A 17,048-nucleotide genomic window follows, 5' to 3' on the forward strand; every position below is an offset into this window, starting at 1 on the left:
AAACTCCCCCCTCAAAGCAGTGATGTGCGTGATCATTCTTTCTTTTTTGCATCAATAAACTTCTTGAGTGCTTAACCATGTTCAAAGGTTTTTCCTAGGTAGGAAGGAGTAAACAAAACAAGTTCCCACCCTTGTGAAAATCACATTCCAGTGGAGTACACATATAAACAAAAGCAGGGGTGAATTTTTGTTTCTTGGTGTTCTTTTAATTACATACATCTATTTTTCATTTATGGGGCTTGAACTCAGCTGGGCACTGTCCTTGAGCTTTTTTTTTTTTTTTTTTTTGTGGGTCATGGGGCTTGAGCTGTTCAACTCAAGGCTACTGCCCTACCCTTGAGCCAAGCCCCACTTCCCATTTTCTAGAGGTTAATTGGAGATAAAAGTCTCAGGTCCTTTTGTGCCTGGGCTGGCTTTGAGCCTTGATTCTCAGATTTCAAGCCTCTTGAGTAGCTAGGATTACAGGTGAGAGCCAACACACCCGGCTTCCCTGAGCTTTCTTAAAGCTAGCACTCTACCACTTGAGCCAAAGCACCACTGTACCTAGGAATCAAACCTAGGACTTCATTCATGGTTACTAGGCAAGCACTACCACTAGGCCACACTCTGAGCCCTTACTTCCAGTTTTTAAGTGGTTAATTGGAAATGAGAGTCTCAGGATACTTTTCTGCTCAGGCTTGCTTTGAACTGCAATCCTCAGATCTTAGCCTCCTGAATAGCTAAGATTACAGGCATGAGCTTTTTAATTATATTTTAATTTTTTTAAAACATAAAGTTAAAAAATACACTTCAGAGAGGAGATTCTCAACTTTTTTTTTTTTTTTGACAGTCATAGGGCTTGAACTCAGGGCCTGGGCACTGTCCTTTGGCTTTTTTAAGGCTAATGCTCAACCACTTGAGCCACAACACCACTTCCAGCTTTTTTTGTGTCTGTGGTACAGAAGAATCCAACCCAGGACTTCATGCATGAGAGGCAAGCACTCTACCACTAGGCCATGGTCCCAGCCTGATTTTCAACTTTTTTTTTTTTCATTCAGCCTGTTCCATTTCCTTAAAAAGAATGTTTGTTTTTTTCTTTTTTTCTTTTATTATAATTAATAGAAGGGTTACATTGTATTCACCAGATTGTGCAAGTAAAGCAACACTGAAGACTGAATGTTGCCTACCTATACCAGATGTGCAGTAGGGCTTTCTGCACTGATGTTTCTGGGAACCCCACAGTCCTGAAACTGGGGTGTTTCACATCTGCAAGTTTTTCCTATCCTACACTCCACATAATGACACTTGGAACCTGGTACATTCTATTTGTTCCACTCACCACCCAAGTTGAGATTGTCTAGAGGGAAAGAGGAACATTAAACAGACCTGTGGCCCAAACATGCACGATTCTCCCACTGTTCTCTTTCTTTCTCAATAGGCTGAAGATGAAGAAGGTTACAGGAAACTAATTGACCAAAAGAAAGACAGGCGTTTAGCTTACCTTTTGCAGCAGACTGATGAGTATGTGGCCAATCTAACCAACCTGGTTTGGGAGCATAAGCAGGCCCAAGCAGCCAAAGAGAAGAAGAAGAGGAGGAGGAGGAAGAAGGTGAGTATTCTAGATTAATGGTTGAGCCCATGCCATAAAGGGCAAAGGCTAATTTTAGATGAGTATTGCTCTTGAATAATAATTGCCCAAATTGGTATCTCATGAAAGTAGACAATACTTTGGAGATTAAGGTATAACAAATAGGATTGCTGAACTAAGGCAGTGTAGTCTATATTTCCATTGTTTAATACAGGGTTATATTTTAAATTAAGTGTACACAGTTGACAGGAGAAGGAAACACACAGATGCAAATAAGTGTTTGCTCAAGTTTAATGCTACCCATGTGACAAGGCACTGCTGAGTTAAGAAACTGGAATGAACATTAAGAAGAAAATGCATTGTACAGATTGCAGTAAGCCAAAGGCAGATGTATGAGATAGCTCTTGAGATGCTTTTGTAACAAATTTCAGCCTATTTGGACAGCTGACAAAATTGTTCAATTCAATTCTGCTGCCCTGGTGTCACAGTCAGGTAAGTGTACATACACATATGGGTGTTAGGTAGTTATAGAAAAAAATAGCCCTATGTAAAATATATCCTAATTATCATGAGGCATAAAGGGTATAATTTGGTATCTCTGCTCTGCAGATATTACATTTCAATCCAAGAGCAACTTGCTGAGTGTGTGCCTGTGAATACAGATCCTCTTGAATGGCTAGTGTTCCAGTAATTTCATTCTTGGTTGACAGTCAGCTTTTCATAGTGGTGGGTTCTGCATCCATGAATTCAACCAACCAAGGATGAAAAATATTTGGAAAAATATTCTGTGGGCATTAAAATACACTGACATTTTTCTTGTCATCATTTTCTAAACAGCTTAGTTTAACAGCTATGCATTTCCATTGTACAGATACTGTAAACTAGGAGAGATAGGAAACTGGGAGATACACTGCAAATATGACATTTTGTACAGGCCACTTGAATATCTCAGGGATCCTGGAATCAATGCCATATGGATATTAAGGGATGACTATTCTACTTGTATGATAAATTCTGATTAGGCCAGGTATATCAGCAGCAGTCTTTATCTGGATTGTGAAACTTGAAAGTTGACATCATTTAATCGTTCATTCTCTACATGGGATAATGGAACAGAAAGTATTTTTCAAAAAATTATTAATTTCATGGCTTCTGAATTCTCCTACCTGTTCATAATTAAGGAGGAGGAATAAATGATTGTGAAAGTGCCTTTTTGCACTTGATTTCTTTAGTGTAAGATAGTTTACCTTATTGTGAAGATGAATGAGGGATGACTCAGGTTGGATTTAGACATTTTGTTGGGAAGAGATACCTCATTTTCTTGTCAGTGTAGCATTATAAGATGTTGCAAAAATTCCAGTTCCCAATTTCTGGCTTAAAAGACATTTTCAGGATTAGTGACAAGAACAGAGGCAAATAGATACAACTCTATAAAATTCCATAAGTAGGCCCCCATTAAATGGGAGCTAGGTTTTCCTAATCCAAGGAAAAAACCCTCTGCAGAGATGGTCACTTTTATGCATTTTTTAAATATTAATACTCCTGCTTCATATTTCTTTGTGATTAAAAGCTAATAGTTTAGATTTAAGCTTCTAGTGTATAATCAATAGATTATAAGGCAGGTAATTGAATATTTATAGTGATTATATCTTGATCTTTGCCTTAACCTGTGCAGAACAAGGACCTGTTGTGATATGTTTCATAACGCTGCCTGTTTTACAAGTCTATAAATTGGCTATTCCTTCCAAATTCTTGCCTTCTGATTTGTTAATGACAGTTCGATTTAGCTCACTTGTTATGAGCCTAGGTAGTGTTCTAGAGAGAAACAAGAAAACTATAGACATTAATTAAGAATTCACCCAAATATACAATTATAGCCTATGATGAATGCTGTGAAGGAGAATTTTTGAGCCAAGTTGGAGATGGGGCCCCGTGTCTTGGCAAATTAGTAACAGAGAGCACAAGTAAAGACAGTGTGCCTTATGGGGATCGCAGGGTATCTCAGCACCTCACAAGCAGCATGAAAAGTTATTTTCTTCCACCTAATTCCATTATTTTTGAGATGCGTGGCTTCTGAGCACCCTGTGCCATTAGCAGAACAGAAGAGGAACCGGTGTATTTATTTCCAGAGTATCTTGCCAGGAAAAATGGGACGAAGGAGGAAATGGAAGGAAAGGGGGAGGAAAGAAACAAAGAGGAAGAAAGGAAGGGAGGAAAGAAGAAAGGAAGGAAGGGAGGGAGGGGGAGGGAAGTAGGAAAGAGTGCAAGGAAAAGGGAGGGAGGAAAAGAGGGAAGAGATAAAAAAGGAAAGAAGGAAGGGAGGGCAGGAGAAAAGGAAGAGAGGCAGAGAGGGAGGGAGGAAGGGAGGGGAAGGAGAGGCAGATGGAAGGAGGAAAGGAGAAGAAGAGAGAGGAGAAGGAAGAAAAGAAAGAGTAAAGGAAAATGGAGGGAGTGGGAAGAGAGTAACAAGAGGAAGAGGAGATCCAAAACCCTTTAAGACCCAGGACTTTAAGACTTAGTTCAGAGTGAATTATCCAAGTTCAGATATACCTGTATTCAAGTGCAAAGAAAATGAATGCTTTCAAAAGCTGATTATTAGATACTTTGGTTTATCTGTAATTTTTTCTCCTTTTTATCAGATGGAATGATTGAGATGTCATATTACAGCTACTCTGTGGTGGAGGAAATACTTGCTTCCCTAAACTGAAGGATTCTTTGCAGTCCCTTTCAGCACCTCCTCGCAGCATGAAATAGCCTGCTGAGCCTCTCTACATTTTTTGAAATAAGAGGAGCTGTCTGTACACCTTTGTTTTAAGAAAACCTACACTGCTTGATGAGGTGGTAGACCTGAGCTGGTTGCAGCACTTGAAGGAAAACTAAGATAGTGACCTCTAAGGAGAATTGCAATTTAATTGGAAAAAGATTTCTTCTTACTTTTAGTTTTAAACTAGTATATAGTTGCTTTAAAAAAATTATTCAGTCTAACAGAGAAAGCCTTTCTCTTTCTTGGGGAATTTGTTAGCTTTAATTGTTGCTTGTAAATAATAGGGTAGATTTCCTGTAGCCTGCTATGATCTTGTTTAACTTTCCCTTCTCCCAATGAGAAGCATTTCTATGCAGTATGTTTATAGATCATTTTGAAACATTTCATTCTCATCCTGACCTTTCGTTATTGCCCTTAAAATGGGAGGTATTTTTTCAAAAAAGAAGTAAACAACACCTATATACTTCAGGGCCGTAGTAGGAATTATTTTTCAAGTATTGAAATACCAAAATTATGTGAAAACTAACCTCTGCAGGCTTTGAAGTTGCATGTACTGTTAATGTCTATTTAGTGTGACCTGGAAAGCTCTGCTCTCTCTGCAAAGGCATTTCTGTGACACCCACAGGATGGCCACAAGATAGAGCGAGAATGGAACCTACCAAGTTTATAGAAAGAAATAGGATTGAATGGGGGCGGGAGTGTGGTCTAGTGGTTGGTAAAGTGCTTGCCTTGTGTGCACGAAGCTCTAGTGTGTGTCCTGGGTACCACATACTCAGAAAAAGCCAGAAGTGGGGCTGTGGCTCAAGTTAGTAGAGTGCTACCTTTGAGGAAAGCGCAAAGACAATGCTCAGACCCAGAGTTCAGGTCCCAGGACTGGCAGGAAGAAAGAGAGAAAGAGAGAGAGAGAAGGAAAGGGGATTGAACATGGCTCCATTAGTAAATTGGACTGCTGTTCAAGTCTTGTAAGCATGCTGTCTTTTATATTCATAACTGCATAGGAAAACATAGACATACTAATTTGTTCATAGTGTCTTGTAGGATGTTTTATTAAAAGGTCTGTTACACAGTACTTTAGTCTCTTGATCTATTCAGAGAATGATAGGAACAATTATCTACCCCACAGATTTATTGTGGTAGGTAATTACATGGAAAATTTTCATCTCAAACACTTAGAATACTCTCTGGAATATAGTAAGTGCTCAGTAAATAGTCATTTTTCATCAATTCTGCAGTACAGCAGTCGAATCGTAATTTTTGAAATGTGCTTATGCTCTTTTTAGATGAATTTATTTTTCCTTGATAGCATATGTTTATGATGTTGAGTAAGTATATGCTTACTTTAAAAAAATTGAGGATCAGTCAGATGTTAGTAGGCAGACATCTTTCAGAACCATGATAGATTCTTTATTTTTTGTGGTTCCCCAATTCCTACAGAGAAAAAATTCTAATTACACAGCCTCTAATTTAGAATGGTCCGGATGATCATAAGGTATTTCTCGTAGTGCTTTCAGGTGCATTTTGTGTTTAAGAAGCTATGGTTAAGAGCCCATGTCAGAATCACTCCTGCCTACCACTTTAGAAGTCTAGCCATTTCAGAGAGTCAGCGTCCAGAACTGTTTGACATCAAGCCAAAAAGTAAATGTATAATTCTCCCTTCTACATCTTCGGATGGCGTGTGCACCAGTACAACCATGCTCTTGTCATTTATCGTCATTTCTTTAAAACCTATAATACTGATGGGTGTGTGCTCCCAGGATGCAAGAGGCTACACCACTCTGCCAATAATGGAGTTTTTTTTTTTTCCCCCCTTAAATTTCTCTTGTTTTCTATGCACTCTCTCTTTCCCTCACTTTCCTCCCCTCCCTCTCTTTCCTTCTTCTTCCCTTCCCCATGCCTCTTCTGCCCTACCACCACTGTTGTAAGTGAATCAAGGCCAGGACTCTTAAACCTTGGAAGGAAACCTCCTTAGCTTGATATAATGTTCAACACAGTGGTAGGAAATCTAACCTTAGGTAGCCAACAAAATTTTAAAAAGCCTGTTGGCCCTGTTGTCAGTGATGAAAATTATGCAAAACAAAATAGTCATGTTAAAACATCTGGTTTTAAATTCAGGTCACTGATTCTTCTGGGTACTTTTATCTTCCTCCTCCCCGCCCCCCCCAGAGATGATGAAGTGTAGTTCGGCTTTTACTTGCAAGATTTTTATAGGTACCAGGAAGATTGCAAGGCAATTGTGTGGAAGGATTATATATAGTAAGGTCAGGGGAAAACAAGGCCATGATAATGAAATTTATTTGATGAGTACAGTGTCAAAGGGGGTAAAATCAGAAGTTTGGACCTAAATTCTGCTTAACTGGATCAACTAGTTCTAGAGTCAAATGTTCAAAATGGCTTTATCTGTAAGCCATGTGTAAATGCCTGTTAATGTGGTACTCCTGGGCAGTTTTGTTGCTGAACACCTATCTTCAAGTCCAAAGAGTTCCTACACATTGATCCACCTGTAAAACACCTGCATAGTTCAGTGTTCTTTCAGCATGTAATAGCAATACCTGCCAGTGGGTAAAAAGCATCCACTTTATAATATAGATTGTAGAATATTTGATGTCAGTTTACAATTTTTTACAATGTCTTTGTGTGCCCTCTTATGCTTGGGTATTCTGAACAGAGTGCTCCATTGAAATCTGTTTTCCTGAGTTCAGCTTACAGGGGATTTTCATATTTAGGGGTTCTTTTCCCTCTAGAGCTCTTTGGTTCATTATTTCATATACCTTGTGAAAGAAAAAAGATGAGTAACCTGCACGTAGCTTTATTTGTGAATATTGACAGTGCTTTGGGGATTGAGTAATTTTTAGTAGCAAGTAACCTTTGCTTGTTAGTAATCTGTCTCATACACATCTCCTATCTGACTAGGTTAATTCCACTCTTTCTTTTCTATGTGAGTTTGAAATGTTTTGTTTGATAGAAGCCATTGTAAGGTTCCTTCATTATTATTACTTAATGAATGAATTGCGCTGTTATTTATTTACTTTATTTAATGGATCTCAACGCAGGTACCAACCAGTAATATTGCCATCGTGTGTTGGCAATTCCATGATCCAGATAATTGCGTATGAAGATATCTCAGGTGAAAAGAAACATCTTAGCAGCTGCCACGTTCTAGCCAGACCATTTCACCAGAGGCTCAGCCTCGGAGTCTGTCCAAAGTTAGGTCAAACAGAATTATTGATTCTAGTCTTTAGTATCAATTTGAATCTGGGAGGGGGGTCATCTTAAGCCTTGTTTTCTCTTTTGAAAGAAAGCATCGGTTGGATGTGAGGATATTGATTTATCAAAGAACACTAATTAGAGATTACCACATAGTTTAAAGAATCTAAAGTATGGTTGGAGATAGTCACGTCTCATTCCATAGATTAGACAGCTACTTGGGTTTCACGAGTTATAAGAATATAGCAGAACTGTGTTTAAAGACAGGGCATGCATGAGTGAGGTCACACCGCCATCTTAAATTTGCAAATATATCGGTACCTAGTTACAGTCGTTGTTGTCGTCGTCATCATCATCATCATCATCATCATCATCATCAACCGTCATTATCATAATCACCAGAATACATGCTAAATGAAAGTCATTGTTCATAAAGCTTTCAGCCATTCTTTCACCTCAAATATTTATTGAATGACTTTTCAGTGCTAGGCATGCCTGTGGCTATGAGAAAACCTCAGTAAGCAAAACGAACAGAAATCCTTACTCTTGTAGAATTCTGAGGCAGTTTTCAGATAATGCCATACCCAGACTTAATTATAGATATTGAATTGTGAAGATCAATACTTTGGGTGAGTATCTTAAAACTCTGGATTTCACATCTGAACCTGTGCTGCAGTTCTGAAGCAGTCTTTGATATGTAAATTCCAAGAAGGAACCAAGTCATGAAAAAGAGAAGCATATTCGCTCAAAATCACTAAGGTCTCTCCATGTAGTCACAGGGCAGAGATTCAAATGCAGTTTGTCTAACTCCAGAGCCAAGTGGCTTGAATCTAATAGTCCATTGCCTTTTGGTACTTACTATGACTTTTAACAAAAATATTTAGGAGACTTTAAGTGATGAAAGGGTCTGATTATGAGGCAGTTTTCCGATAACACTCAGGCTAGCTCATAGTATATTCATAGGAGAGTAGCCTGCAGAATAGTTTTGATTCTATTCATTTATGGCGCTCCAAGCTTTTTAATGTGCTATTCATTGAAATGATGATCCAGTTCCACTTGCTAGATATTTGAAATTGGCTTTTTTATTGTCTCATTTGATTTTCTTTGTTAGCCAAATTTGTAGCTCATATCTGGTTTGTGTGGAAAGAATGGTAGGATTAATTGACTTTCTCCCATTAATTAAAACTGTCCTCTGAGTATAGTGCTTGAATCCCAAGAATAGAAGCTTCAGGCATGGTTTCTTTCCTGAACAGAGCAGTTCTGCCATTATTTTCTATGCTCCAACCTTTTGGAGAGCCTGGCCCGTTATTCCTTTGAGCTTGTAAATATTTTCACTTTTGAGTAACACAGAGCAATCATACATTGGTGAGCATAAACAAAGGGTTATTTCTCTTGGGTAGGAGTTACATTATTTTATTCCTTGTTCCTTGACATACAGAAATAGATGTATTAGGTAAGAAAAATCACATTAAAAAAGAATTCAGAAATGTCAGATATTGATGGAACCTCTCTGCTATTGTAGGGACAGAAGACAGACCTTAAACATTAAACAGTTTCAGAAAAGTTGCTTTGTGACTTATTTCATTATTTTTATAGAAGACAAAACATATCGATAGTTTGAGTGCCTTAGGTAAACAGAGTTGAGTTAATATTGATGTCATATCATTGTCTATATTCTTAGTTAACCAAAGAGCCTAAAGGAGGAAAACTCATTTTTCTTAAATATCTCGACGAAGGAAACGACTAGTTTTATTCCCCACATTTGATTTACACAGAAATAGTGTAGCTTATTCATAACCTTAGAAAAGGGTTCTGTACAGGTTATAGAGAATATTTTACTTGTCAGAGAGGTTGTTGTAAATGAAAGAAATTGTAGATGGTTTTGTATAGATTACAAATGAGACTCTCTTGAGTCTGTATAAAATGTGACATAATCTTCGCTTACCATTTCGTTTTCTTTGAGGCACATGGAGGTTAGCGGACTAGAGATATTGAATATTGAGAAATGGTAGATGACAGAACTTTTCCTGTGGTTGCAGTACTTTCTCCATGTACACACTATGGAAATATTGTGTATTATGAAAGCCAATTAGGTAGAGTGGAAAACACCCAGGGAACTCAGAATTTTGTATTATTTCACATTTTTATGACCCAGGAGCAGCTCAGAGCTTATTTTTGATGGACAGTTTTAGAATGTTGTTCTTCATTGTTGATGAAAACTTGCTTAGGGAATAGGCTAGTCGAGCTAATTATGCTAGGATTTGTCTTCACTATGCCAAACATGAGAAGAACGATTCCAATTCTGACTGCTCTCTTGATTCTGCCATGTCTTAAGCTCTTTGGGTCCCCAAAGATACAATCCACAAATCTCTAGTGTGCTGGACTTGAATCAGTCTGTGACTCACTGCAAGTTGCTAACACAATACAAGCTTTGTTTCAGATAGTAAAGAAAAAGGAAAAAGTAAACTGCTCTGTTGAATGACAACTCCTTTGCACAATCATTTAAAGACAATTATAAATATATAGCATTACCACTTAAGCTTTGTTAATTGAAGATGAGTGGTAGTGAAATAGTTACTTACCAAAGAGTTGCCATGACACCCTTTCCTGTCTGGATTTAACTGTAATATTTGACCTTACTTGCTGTTTTGCAGAAGGCTGAGGAGAATGCAGAGGGAGGGGAGTCTGCCCTGGGACCAGATGGAGAGGTAAGAGAATACCCGTGACTCCTGTGTCCTGCAGAATGGAGTCCCTGTTGTACCTGTAGCGCATCCCTTGTACACCCTAATTTTATTTTTTACACGGTTAATCATCTTTAATTAAAAACTATAGTATATTAGCATAGTAGAAAATTTATAGGAAGAAAAGATAAAGTGATAAGTGATCTACTTTTCTGCCAATCGCCTAATAGGAAGTTTGTTGTATACCATTCCAGAATTTTCAGTGTACACATAACCATATATTTGTGATTATATAGAATATAAAATGATTCCATGATTACATTTGTCCTGCAGATGATACATGACCGATGACCCAGCCTCCTTTATTACTAATTTAAAATTATAAAAGTCTGCATACCTACATGTTTATGTATTGTTTGACCTTTCTGTCATACAATACAGATTCTATACAGAGTACATGGGCACAGCCGTAAATTTCTCCTAGTATTTCGGATAGTCTCCTGAGTCCCAAAGATGTAGTTGTTGATTGCATTTAGGAAGAAAACAAACCAGAACTGAAAGAACACTCCAGGATCTGTCCAGTAGTTCATAAGGAAGCACAGTGATGGAACATAACAGGAAGAAATTTGGTTCAAACCACCTTTTGTCTCTCAGAGACTCTGATAAGCCTCATTTATGTATGTATGTATGTATGTATGTATGTATGTATGTATGTATGTATGTATGTATTTATTTTGTACTGGTCCTGGAGCTTGAACTCTTTTATGTTCAAGGCTAGCACTCACCATTTAAGCCACAATTCCACTTCCAGATTTTTGAATGGTTTACTGGAAATAAGAGTCTCCTGCCCAGGTTGGCTTCTAACTGAGATCCTCAGATCTCAGTCCCCTGAGTAACCAAGATTATAGGTGTGAGCCACCAGCACATGGCCGATAAGCCTTCTTGAAACATGCTTCAAGGGAACATTCCTTCCCTTACCAGTTACTGGGCCTGTGATTCCTGTTATGAGCTCACAGCCTGGATGGATGCAGGAAGAAATGTTGAACTACTCTTGTATGTAGAAAATAAATGTTGTCCAACCACTATAATCCATCACAAGGAAAGAAAGATTGGGACAAATATCTAATATGTAATAAACCCTATGTGGACTGTTATAAGGGCGAGAATACCATATATTAGAACACATAGCACTGACTCCCCATTTGCCAAAGCTCAGCCTTACCTAGGCATGCTGCCCCTCAGTCAGCAGTGAGCACACACATGTTTGTGTAATTGTGCTCCTATCTCTTGGGAAAATGAACTATTGATCTTGAACCTGTGGTCAGTATTCCCACCCCATTCCCCGCCCCTTTAATTTGCACACATGCGATTTCTGTTGGTAGAAGTTTGAAAAGTGGACATCTTGTTCAGTTTGTTTTGAAATAATGTTATTATTAGTCTTCTGTGCCCATTTAGTGCTTTGCCAAAGTTCTAATTCCAGCCAGAATGATTTCTGACTTTTTTTGAGACATGGCATTTGCAGTAAAACAACTGTATTATTAAATACAGTAGTTTAAGATAATAAGATATGATTTCCTTCTAAGGAAAATGATGGCAAATGGTAGATTTTCTTCTTTATCTTGTGAATGTATAAATTGACCATTCATGTGAACCAGGAGGATGTGTAGTGTAGATATGCTAAGTGACGGGGCTTGGAACCATTGCTATGGCTTACATACAAGGGGAAAAAATGATAGTATAGAGAAAGCCTTTTTTCTTAAGGTTATTTGTGTGAATAATTGTTAATACATGGCTCCTTCTCTTGACAGGACTTGGTTGAAAGAAGTAGGGGGAAAGAAGGACAAGGGTTCAGGATTTTTTTCATTTTTCTTTCCTCCCCTCCCCCCCTTCCCCTCCCCTCCCTTTCCCTCCCTCCCTCCCTTCCCCACTCCTTTCTTTAATTGCTTGTCCTGGGACTTGAAATCTGTGGTTCTTTCCTTGGGCTTCCTTAGTTCAAAGCCAATGAGGGCTCTACCACTTGAGCCATAGCACCACTTCCAGCTTTTTTCTGAGTAGTTTATTGGAGATGAGAGTTTATTGGACCCTTCTACCAGGGCTGGCTTTGAACCATGATTCTCAGTTCTCAGTTTGGTGAGTAGCTAGGATTATAGGTGTGAGATACTAGCACCCAGCTTTTTTCCTTTTCTTTTTGGCCTATAAGTTGCAGAATGAAGCTTTCATACTGCTTTTGCTATTACATTTTTTTCTGCTTAATTGGAACAGTAAATTATATGGTAATCCTAATTACAGCTGATAGTGTTTCCTATATTTATTTTGCCACAAAACTAATTAAGAATCATTTAAGAAAAATTCTTTGAAATAATAAATTGCCTAAACATTCTGTTTTATTACTCTCCAGGAAATATATAACTTGAAGCATTCACAAATGTAGCATTTCTAAGCATCATACCTAGGGATCTGCTACTAGAAATCATCTGCCGTATAATCAGTAGCATTCTTTTACATAGGATTGCGCCAATTTCAGATCTTTTAAAGACAATTTGTTCTCTAGAGTAGGTTAAGTACACATCACCACTGCAATTTCACTTTTTGTCTTAATGTTTGGAACAAACTACTTTTCATATAGTTTAGAAATGAAAATTCACCTCAGCTTTGGTTAATTTTCTAGGTTTCAAATAATCCAGGCCTTTTATTTTTTAATTATATTTTATTGTTGGATTAATGTAGAGGGATTATAGTTACATTCATCAGGTACTGAGTACATTATTTCTTGAACCTTAATACCTCTTCTCATGTTTTTGTCCCCCTTTTCTGCCCTACCCCCTCCCAATCATCTTGTTTACCCCTTTTCCTTCCCTATTTCAAATAAACAGATAAACGTATATACAATATACCAGGTAACAAAGTCAGATACAGTAACCACATGAGATTAACCTTAAGTGGGAAAAAATAGAAAAATAACTTCACATAGTACATTAAAAACAACAATCACAAAGATAACACTCTTGTTTTCATAACCTAGAGTTCATTTAGTCTCATCCTGTATAACCATATGTACATAGCTTTTGAGCTAAGATCCTCTGCTAAGAGAGTCCTAGATGTGTACTAATTATTACAAATGAGGGAAACCATGGAGCCTATGTTCCTTTGGGTCTGGCTTGCTTTATTTAATACGATTTTTTTTCCAGTCTTTCCATTTCCTTACAAATGGGGCAATGTCATTCTTTCGGATGGCAGCATAGAATTCCATTGTGTATAAATGCCACATTTTCTCCATCCATGTGGATTGGTTCCATAAGCTATGGTAAATAATTCTGTAATGAACATTATTGTGCTAGTAGCTTTAGTATGCCCTTGTTTCTGGACATTTGAGTAAATGCCAAGTAGTGGAATTGCTGAGTCATAAGGGAGTTCTAGGTTTAGTCTTTTGAGGAACCCCCATACTGCTTTCCATAGTGCTTGAACAAGTTTGCACTCCCACCAACAATGTAATGATCCCTCCTGGCCACATCTCCGCCAGCATCTGTTGTTATTAGATTTATCGATAATGGCCATTCTAACTGGAGTGAGGTGGAATCTCAAAGTTGTTTTGATTTGCATTTCTTGTATGGCCAAAGATATTGAGCATTTCTATAGGCCATTTTTATTTCCTCTTCAGATAAGTTTCTAAGTCTTTAACCCACCTTTTAATGGAATGGTTGTTTCTTTGAGGATTTGTTTTAGAGTGATTCAGTATTTTGAGCTGTAGGTATTTTAGATCTGAGGCCCTTGTCTATTGTATGGCTAGTGAAGGTCTTCTCCTACTCTGTAGGCTTTCTATTTAACTTGCTAAGTATGTCCTTTTCCATACAGAAGCTCTGAAGTTTAATGCAGTCCCATTTGTCCAAACTTTCTTTAATTTGTTGTGTTTCTGGGTCTTTCTAAGAAAGTTTCAACCTGTGCCAAGGAGTCCTAGTATATCTCCTATTCCTTCCTGTAAAGTTTTCAGGGTATCTGCTTTTACCTCAAGGTCTTTGATCCATTTGGAATTAATTCTGGTGCAGGGTAATATAAAAGGATCCAGCTTTAGTTTTCTACAGGTGCTTAACCAATTCTGCCATTGTCCTCATGCCTATTCCTGTGCCAGTACCAAGCTGTTTTGATTACTATAGCTCTGTAATAGAGTCTGAAGTTTGTTACTGATAATCCTCCAGCACTGTTCTTTTTGCTAAGGACTTTTTTTTTTGCTCTATGGGGTCTTTTATTGTTCTATATGAATTTTTGGATTACTTCCTCTATTTCATTAAAGAATGACATTGGGATATTGATGGTTATTGCATTGAATTTGTAGATAGCTCTTGGCAGGACTGCCATTTTCATGATGTTAATTTTTCTAATCCAGGAGCATGGGAAGTTTTTCTACTTCCTTAGTTCTGCTTTAATTTCCTTTTTCAGGTTGTAAAGGTCCTTTACATCCTTAGATAAGTTAATTCCTAAGTATTTAATTTTCTTTGAGCCTATTTTAAAGGAGTTCCTTTCTTGATTTCTGCCTTACTCTTCTTGTTGTTGGCATACAGGAAAGCCATTGATTTTATACCCTGCTATTTTATGCCCTGAGTTTTGAATCAGCTCAAGTAACTTGGGAGTGGAGTCTATAGGGTTCTTTAAATACAGTATCATGTCATCTGTAAAGAGGGAAAGCTTCACTTCTGTCTTCTCTATTTGGATCCCCTTTATGCTTGCTTCTTGCCTTATTGCTCTGGCTAAGAATTCTAATACTATGTTAAAGAGGAGTGGAAAAAGTGGGCATCCATGTCTTGTTCCTGATTTTAGAGGAAATGGTTTAAACTTTTCACCATTAAGTATAATGCCAGCTGTAGGTTTATCATACACAGCCTTTATTATACTGAGGAATGTTTCATGGATCCCTAGTTTCTCCAGAGCTTTTAGCATGAAGGAGTGCTGGATCTTGTCAAATGCTTTTTCTGCATCTATTCAGATGATCATATGATTCCTGTCCTTGTTCCTGTTGATGTACTGAATTATATTAATTGACTTGCGTATATTGAACTAGCTTTACATCCCTGTGATGAATCCTGTTTGGTCATAATGTGCAATTTTTTTGATGAGTTGTTGAAGCTGAGTAGCTAGTATTTTGTTGAGAAATTTTGCATCTCTGTTCCTCAAAGAAATGGGTCTATGGTTCTCTTTCTTTGATGAGTCCCTGTCTGGTTTTGGGATGAGGGTTATGCTTAAGCCATGCCTTTTTATTGTCTTTGTCATGCTCTTATATATACCGATAAAGTTAGATTCCTGGTAGTTTGGTTTTAGATAAACCACCCTGATTCTGTAGATGCCACATCAGCCACGAATTAGGTTGTGTCAGCTACAGTGTCTTTTTTCTTCTCACTAAAATCATGGTTTTCCAGTGGTTATTTCATGGAGATTGAGAAGATGTTAATTCCAAATAACCCAAATAATCTCTGCCTACCTTGTACAAGAAGAAAGCTGCAAGTTGACTGTCCTTTAGCCTAAATGCTTGAAACCAGAAGTGTTTCAGATTTGGAGGGTTTTTATGTGAGGGGATGGGGTGGATTCTGGCATATTTACATAGCTATAATGAGATATCTTGGGGCTGGGATCTGAGTTTGAGCATACACTTCATTTATATTTCATGAGCACCTTCTACATACTATCTAAGGATGATTTTATACATTACTTTAGTATGCTTATGTTTTGACTGTGACCATCCATGAGATCAGGTGTTGAATTTTCCACTTGTGTGGCATGACGGCTACCAAACTTTTGGATTTTGAGGTCAGGGTAACTCACCAGGCCCCCAGGAATACTGAAGAATCTGACTCAGACTCAGTATTGTACCTTACCACTGATCAAAGAAATGCATGTGTGGGATCTAAGACTGTCAGTGTTACTTCACTGGCCTTGCTGGTTTTCTTTTCCTCCAGTGGGCCTTTTATTCCCACTCCCTAGAATATCTGTCTCCTAACATGGGCCTATTACCTTAGTTTCAAGAGGCCCATGTTTTCAGTTTCTTTAGTGGATGATGGCATCCCTTCCCACCAAGACTCATTAGGTGATGATAATATGAAACACAGTAAAACTTTTCAGAGGCTGGAAAGCAAAGACTGAAAAATATAGAACTGAAAGAACATCATCCTCATATCCAGTGGTGACTTACTTCTTTTTCCCTTCTCTAGCCAATAGATGAAAGCAGTCAGATGAGTGACCTGCCTGTCAAAGTGACTCACACAGAAACTGGCAAGGTCCTATTTGGACCAGAAGCACCCAAAGCCAGTCAACTGGATGCCTGGTTGGAAATGAATCCTGGGTAAGGAATAAGAACAGAATCACCGTGTACTTTTGGCTTTGTAGGCTTGGGTGAGCTTTGTAAAATCTCTAAAAATAAAATCTTTGAAACTACTACCCAATAAATGTTATATCTAATTTCTGCATATAAGGGAAAATAAGTATCCCTTGTCAATCTGAGCATTATTTACTTCACTTAAAATCATTTTTTTTCAGCTCTTTCCATTTCTTGACAATTGATACAATATCATTTTTTTTCTAATGGATGAATAAAATTCTTTTATGTGTATTTAACACATTTGCTTGATCCATTTGTCCATAAAGGGCATCTGGGCTGATTCCATACTTTGGCTATTGTGAATAGGGCAGCAGTGAAAATGGTTGTGCTGATGGCTTTATTGTATGCTGGTTTATAATCTCTTGGTTAGATGACCAGGAGTAGAATTTCTAGAGCTCAAGATAGCTCTATATTTATTTGTTTTGATTTTTTACCTATCAAATTGATCAGTGTCCTGTGTATAGTGTG

The 17,048-nt window shown here is 37.8% G+C and overlaps 1 protein-coding gene across 4 annotated transcripts in view; it reads left to right on the plus strand.

Moving 5' to 3' along the window:
• Smarca2 (SWI/SNF related BAF chromatin remodeling complex subunit ATPase 2) overlaps nt 1-17,048 on the plus strand; it is a 173,749-nt gene that overhangs the window by 50,657 nt on the left and 106,044 nt on the right. For all 4 annotated transcript variants that reach the window (XM_090329694.1, XM_090329697.1, XM_090329696.1 and 1 more), the window contains exons 9-11: nt 1,418-1,588; nt 10,190-10,243; nt 16,414-16,544. In XM_090329694.1, coding sequence (XP_090185820.1) covers nt 1,418-1,588; nt 10,190-10,243; nt 16,414-16,544 — 356 coding nt within the window. The remainder of the gene's footprint in view (nt 1-1,417; nt 1,589-10,189; nt 10,244-16,413; nt 16,545-17,048) is intronic.

This window comes from Megascapheus bottae, chromosome 3 (genome assembly GCF_031878675.1).
Source record: "Megascapheus bottae isolate mThoBot1 chromosome 3, mThoBot2.hap1, whole genome shotgun sequence".
NCBI classification, from domain to species: Eukaryota; Metazoa; Chordata; class Mammalia; order Rodentia; family Geomyidae; genus Megascapheus; species Megascapheus bottae.